The sequence below is a fragment of the Halichoerus grypus genome, chromosome 6 (genome assembly GCF_964656455.1).
Source record: "Halichoerus grypus chromosome 6, mHalGry1.hap1.1, whole genome shotgun sequence".
Taxonomy (NCBI): domain Eukaryota; kingdom Metazoa; phylum Chordata; class Mammalia; order Carnivora; family Phocidae; genus Halichoerus; species Halichoerus grypus.
Window position 1 is genome coordinate 168,946,906 of NC_135717.1, and position 6,683 is coordinate 168,953,588.

Below are 6,683 nucleotides of genomic sequence, written 5' to 3' on the forward strand. Positions count from 1 at the left end.
ACGGAGCAAATAGATCCCAGAGGCTTTCCAGCCAGGGTGAGACCTGGGCTCTGCTGCACTTGGATCCAAGTGCAAGAGGTCAAAAGTCAAAGTGCAAGAGAGACCCCCTAGTGCCTCCAAGTCAGAACACCTCCCCCTCCATGCCCCCTCTTCCCCGTCTCTGCCACTTCTTTCCCCAACACCTTCCGGGTCCAAGGGCCCTGGGGAGAGCCTCTCGGACTCCCTCCCACCTCCCCCGACCCCCAGCCACCAGGGCTGGGAAGGCACAGGAACGGGACCTCTGTCTTGCAGCTGAGCTTTATGAACTTCAGTTTCGCACAGGCCAAGCCCTGTCCACGCACAGCAGCGTCACCGAGCCAGGCCAGGGCCTGGCCACGGCCCGCCGGGCAGATGAGGGAGGGAGCTCCCCCCACACACTCGGACCCCAGGGGGGACCACTGCAAAGCAGCCTCCGGCGTGCCGGGCCCTCTTGGGACAGCCGGGGCTCTGAGAGGGTGAACCCCATTCCCAAAGTCACCAGCCACCTCGCCTGGTGCCCCCGGGGCTATGCAGACTTGGGGTCCCGCCCTGGTTCTGCCTCCACCTCTGGTGCCGCGGCCCCGGGGCTCGGCACCTCCCGGGCTTGGAGGCCGCAGGGCTCCTCAGCCCCGGTGGGCAGGGCCTCAGAGTCGCCTGGGGCCTCAGCGTCCTCGCTGTCGCTGGCCGCGCCCTCGGTGCCTTGGCCGGGCTGGGTGTGCTGAGAGCGGCGGCCGCGCAGGCAACACTTGGTGGCGATGGCCATGAAGACCCCGGCCAGGGCCACCTCAGAGCCGGCCAGGTAGAAGATGATCTCGTAGTTCTTCAGGGCGTCCACCAGGCGGCCTGCGGCGGAGGGAGGGGGCAGGTGAGGGCCTGCGGGGAAGCCCACCTTCACCCTTCCCCACAACCTCACATACGGGGTAGTGCCCCCTCCACTTGGTGGGGTTCACATTTGGGTGACACAGACACATGCCCCAGTCTTTATTCCCGTTTTACAGAGGCAAAACCCCACACACGTTCTGCCATCTGAGACCTTAAAAATGTCACCACCTCCTCGGACCTCAATTTCTTAAGTGATAAGGGGCCTTTGGTGAGGCAGCACTTTACGGGTTACAAGGCACCCGTTCCACGCCCAGGCTGAAACCCCACCCGCGCCCTGTGACTTGCCCAGCTAGCGAGTCCGGGGATGGGGCACTGGGCTCAGCCTCACCCTCCTGGGGGCCTCTAACTCTTGCTCTTTCCACCTAACACCCCTGGTCTTCAGGGGCCTGGCTCAGCTTTCTCTCCATCTCCCTCCCAGCCTCCTCCTGCCCCTGCCAGGGGCCCCGGTACCCCTAGGCTGAGCTTCCCCTAGCACGGGTTGGGGGCAGGACTTGTGGGTCACAATCCCTGTTGCCCCTTCTGTATTTTCCAAGTGTCCTCTCCAGGCACGTATTACTTTCATACTCAGGAAAATCTTTTAATTTTAATTGCAAATATTTGCCCCCCGAGTGTGGTTCCTCTGCGGGCTCCATCCCCCCCTGGCATTTTTGTCACTCACCACCCCAGGCTGTGACCCCTTGGTCTACAGCTCTGTGGCTTTGGGGAGGCTTCCCGGTGTCCCCCAAGCCGGCTGCTTGCCTGAGTCCCTCTGAGCACTGCTCCCAAACTTGCCTTCCTGGTCCCTGCCCAGCCAACCAGTCCTGTCCCTGCCCCTCCTACATTCAGCGCTGCAGTGTTCACCTCCTTACCCCCATTAGACCCACCCCCCAGGTCACATGAGAAAATGGAAGATGGATCCCTGAGCCTCTGGGGGGCTGGTTTTGTGGCTTTTGATGGTGAGCTTGGGGGGCCGCCCTCCCACTGAGGTGAGATGACAAGGCCTGATGACACTCGGCTAGCCCAACCCTGGAAGGAGGGGCAGTTCACCCTATCTCAGGGGCAGCCTGGGCCCCAGCAGAGGTGGCCTCCCCTCATTGCTCATCCCACAGCCTGACCACAGACTGGCTCTCCGTGCTGTTTCAGAGACAATCCGCCAACCCAGGAGGACCCTAATGTCCCCTCTTTCCAAGCTCAGTTCCTGCCTTACCTGTATAGGAACCCTGTCCCCCTAATGTGCCCCACACTGTCCTATGTCCTGCCCTGTGAGGCTGCCTGCATGCCGGCCCCTGCAGGGACCCTTCCCTGGCCTCTCATCATGACTTCCTAAGGCCAAAGACTGTAGAGTGCCCAGTGGCGGTGCGCCCAGTGGAAGGCCCAGACCCTGTCCCTGCACGGTAGCTTCACCAAGCGAGGGCAGGACCTGGCCACGGCCTGCTGGACAGATGAGGGAGGGAGCTCCCCTCCTGGGCCCCAGGGTGACCGCTCATGAGCACCCCCACTCTGCTCCCGGCCTCACAGCTGGTTCCTCAAAGACACTGTCCCTATCCTGGTCACCCTTTGGAGGCTGGGGACACTAAAGCCCTCAGCTGCAGTGTTCCAAAGGTAGGGGCATTTAGCCCTGGGCAGGGCTCTGCTCTCCCTCTGGGACCGCACTGTACTAGGCCCCTGTGCCTCAGTTCACCCACCTGCCAAAGGAGAATAAGCATCTGTACTTCACAAGGACTCTGTGCCAACGTTTGAGATGACCCAATGGGTTCGCTGCTGTCAGTGTTGGGTTCTTTCTGGCACCTTTCCCGGCCCTTCCGCCCCCACCCAGAGCTAGTAGTACCGGGCTTGGAGGAGGGGCTAATTAGCCACGGGAAGTGGGTGCCCACCGCACCAGGCTGTCCTGGCCAATGGGTCCCTTCCCCTCATCCCTGGAAGCTCCATCTGGGACAGGGAGGGCGCTTCCCTCGGTCTAGGGAACTAGCCCCGCGCCCCCTCCTCCCGGGAGGGAGAGGCGCACCGGCAGAGGGCGGTCCGATGAGCACGGCCACGGCCTCGACGAGCAACACCAGGCCCAGCGCGCTGGGGAAGCGGTGCGAACCCACGGCTGCCATGAGCACCTCGAACTGCAGCGCACCCACCATGCCGTACGAGAGGCCGAAGGCGACGCAGAAGGCGACAAGGGCGCCGTAGGAGCGCGCGCGCGCGCTGCTCAGATCCGTGAGCCCGTTGGCCATCAGGGCCAGGCTGAAGAGGTAGGCGACATGGGGTCGCAGGCGCGCCAGGCCCGCCAGGGCGCCGCACGCCGGCCGCGCCACGATGTCTACGAAGCCCACGATGGACAGCAGGAAGGCGGCGTCGGCGTCCGGTACGCCTGCGTCCTTGGCGTAGTTCACCAGCAGGATGGCGGGCACGAAGAGCCCGAGCGCCATCAGGAACTTGGTGACGGCGTACACCCCGAAGGCGCGGTCCGCGCACACGGCCACGTCCAGCAGGCGCCGGCGGGCGCGGCCGCCAGGGGGCGCCTCGCGCAGACGCAGCCCCGCGCCCCCCGCCTCCGCCTCCGCCTCCGCCTCCGCCTCCGCTTCCCCGGGAGCGCCGTCCGCGCTGTCCCCGCGAGGTCGCGGGCCGGGCCCCGGCGGCGGGCGCATGACGGCGCCGCACGCGCAGCAGTGCAGCAGGAGGCCGCCGAGCAGCAGGAAGCCGCCGCGCCAGCCGAAGTGCTCGAGCAGCTGCTGGCCGAGCGGCGACAGCGCCGACAGGAACACGGGGCTGCCCGCCGCCGCCAGCCCGTTGGCCAGGGGCCGCCGCCGCTCGAAGTACAGCCCCAGCATGATGAGCGACGGCTGGAAGTTGAGGGCCAGGCCCAGGCCTGCGGGCGAGGCGGCGCTGTGCCGGGCTCCCCGAGGGCGCCCCCACCCCCAGCCCCCGGCGGGAGGGAGGGGCCAGGCCCCGACGGGGCGGGCCGACCACCTCTCGAGGGGAAACTGAGGGCAGGAGGCCTCGCAGCGAGGACTCCCGCCCCCGCCCCCCACCCGCACGGCCAGCCCCATCCGCTCAGGGGAGGCGAGTCGTGGCCGCCCTCACCTGTGAGCACCCCGGCCGTCAGGTACAGCTCCAGGAGGCGCGTGGCGAAGGATGCCAGGACCATGCCCGCCGAGGCCAACAGCCCACCCACCAGCATCACCGGGCGACAGCCAAAGCGGGTCACGAGGATGCTGGAGACAGGACCTGTGGGCAGGGCACGGTCACCGCTCGGGCTGGACTAATCTCTCTCCCGTGGACACTCCAGGCTTGGCACCTGCCAGCCCCCAGAAGATGGCTCGAGGGGATAAGGGCACCCTCGGTTCAGAGAGGGCAGTGTCTGCCCAAGGTCACAGAGCTTGGCTAGGACAGACCAAGGAGGCAGCACCCTGCGGGGGGACGCAAGGAAGGGACCTGTCTTGGTCCAGAGGCCCCATCCCCAACCCTCCTGAGAACAGGGAACCCAAAGCAGAAGAGGCAGACACCCCTCGCTTTTTATCTGCACAGCTGACATCGTCCCTTGGGCTGCTCAGGCTCTTTCCACCCCTTACTCCCAACCCCCCGGGCGGCCCCCCAGTGGTTAGGGCGCCGGGGAGCGGGGAATTTTATTTAGCCCCGTTTCCCCACCTGTACCAGAAGCGGGTGTGGGTCTTTGGCAGGAATGGAGGGGCCCTGCCGGCTGGCCAAACTGGCCCGGTCAGCCACGGGGCTGTGGGCTCCACCTCGCGCCACTGCCCCCTTCCTGCCCCCTCCTCCCCTGTCTCTGGGGAAGAAAGTGGTTTCCGTGCTCTCCCCGAGGGGTCTGGGGGGTGCCCAGGGGGTCTGAGGGGCCTGGGGGAGGGACCCGCGAGGGGGCGCTGACCGGTGCCGTAGAGCATGGCGAGCATGATGGAGGACACCCAGGCCGTGTCGCTGTAGCCCGCGCCGAAGTCGCGCATGAGCGCGCGGAAGAAGACGCTCACGGCCTTGGGGAAGCCGTACGCGAAACCGGTGACCACGAAGCAGGCACCCAGCACGGCCCAGCCCCAGCCTCCGTCTGGGGGACCCGCGCCCCGCCGGGGGCCGCCAGCGCCCATCGCTGCTGCCTCTGCTGGAGGAAGGGGACAAGAGGGAGGTCTGCAGCCCCGACAAGAAAGGGGGATGGAGACCCAGCGTGGGAAAACTGAGGCACGGGGCTACCCACGGGAGCCCTGCTCTGTTAACGAGTCCGGAGGGGAAGCCGAGGCAGAGCCGCACCCCAAATCTCCCCTCCTCCAGGGGGCCTGTGAAAGATGAGGGGAGGGTGATAGGTTCCCACCTGAGTCCGGACTTCAGGAAGACGCCCTCCGGGGGACACTCCTTGCTCAGGGACCTAGTGTGGCCGGAGAGGGGGTGCTGGTGAGTGGGAGAGCCGGGCGGGCCAGTGCATGCCCCGTGTGCGTGGGAGCCCCCGGGGTTCCCAGTGGGCTCCTGTGGGGTCTCCGCGCAGGAAAGAGTGCGGGGTGTGGGGCAGAGACGGGCAGCCAGGCGCCTGCTGCAGAATGGGTGGCTTTATTCTGCTCCTGGGCCTTGGCCGTATGTTCCTCGTTTTTCTCAATGATCAGAAATGACTATTGCCATCAGAACATTGGGGAAAAAACAAACAACCCAAGACATGCCGTGATAACATTAGCCTTGGTTGGGGAGCCAAGGGGGCTGAGCTCCAGTTCATCCCAGCTTAGCCATGGATTTGCTGTGACTTGGGCAGGTCCCCTTCCCTCGCTGAGCCTCAGTTTTGCCACCTGTAAGATCGGTGATTGATTACCCGGGGCCAACCAGGGGTCTTGGTGGGGGTTGGTCAGCTCTCTGCTTCCACCGGGACCTTTAAGGGGGCACTAAAGAGACCTTCTGCTCGCCAGACCCCTAGCAGACCCCCAAACCCTCCACAAGCAGAAAACAGCTCTGAAGTCTCTCACACTCTGGGAGCTCCAGCTGGGGGTTCACACAGCAGCCTCCTTTGCCCCCCAAAACAGAGAGGCGGTGGGCCTCACAGGCAGGGTGGGCCAGCCCACAGCTGGGGCAGGAGCCCCCTTCCCTCCCACTGCCCCCCGCACCTGGGTCTCCCTCCTGGCACTGGGCGATGCCGGGCCCCCCGTGGGGATCTGGGACCCCGACCCTCTCTCACCAGCACCAGGTTCTGGCTTTTACTGCCTGTTGTCCCCTCACCGGGGCTGCAGCCCCCTGAAGACCAAGACAAGGAAGGGGGTGGTCCTGGCAGCTCTCGCCCCACACTCACCTGAGCTGTCCGGTGGGTTTGGATGTCCAGCCTCACATCTCCTGAGGCCTCCCAGGAGGGGCTGCCTCTCTGGGTCCCCCTGGGAAGCCGGGTCTTATGGGGGCACGCAGCCGAAGACCCCCAGGCTTGCCTGCAGATCAGCTGCTGGCCTGACTCACCCACGGCTCACTCCCTCAGGCCTTGGGCTTAGAGTGTCCCCCACCCCCAGCCCTCTAAGAGGCTTTTGCTTGGAAAGGGAGAAGGGACAGGGCATTGACCGCAGCGCGGGGCCATGCTGGACCTCACGGTGGGGGTCCCTGTGTCAGGCCCTCCCAGCAGAGCTAGAGAGATAAGGAAGCCCCTCCACTGGGCAGAGGACACACAGAGCCCCGCTCTGGGGGAGAGGGGGGTCCTAGTGGCGCTGGCGGCATCGCCCTGCCCTGGAGAGACCCCACCAGCCCTACTCACCTCAGTGCCTCGCCTGCCCCCCACCCCCAGGCCACATTCCAGGAGGGGATCCAGGATCAGGCTAATCCAGGTTAGAGAGCCTGGGACTGACAGG

At 65.7% G+C, this 6,683-nt stretch overlaps 1 protein-coding gene across 1 annotated transcript; it reads right to left on the reverse strand.

Annotated features, from left to right (window-relative positions):
- Positions 1-544: 544 nt before the first annotated feature.
- SLC16A8 (solute carrier family 16 member 8) lies at positions 545-4,964 on the reverse strand. Its single transcript, XM_036102266.2, has 4 exons — positions 4,751-4,964; positions 3,952-4,095; positions 2,885-3,736; positions 545-861 (listed from the first exon to the last, which is right to left on the reverse strand). Exons 1-4 carry the CDS (start codon positions 4,962-4,964, stop codon positions 545-547), a joined length of 1,527 nt encoding a protein of 508 aa, XP_035958159.1.
- Positions 4,965-6,683: the final 1,719 nt, after the last annotated feature.

Coding starts and splice junctions, on each gene's coding strand:
- SLC16A8 (XM_036102266.2), bottom strand. CDS start 4,964: ATGGGCGCTGGCGGCCCCCGGCGGGGCGCGGGTCCCCCAGACGGAGGC. Junction 3,737..3,951: donor GACGGCCGGGGTGCTCACAG/GTGAGGGCGGCC, acceptor CCTCGCCCGCAG/GCCTGGGCCTGGCCCTCAAC. Junction 862..2,884: donor CATCGGACCGCCCTCTGCCG/GTGCGCCTCTCC, acceptor CCTCCGCCGCAG/GCCGCCTGGTGGACGCCCTG.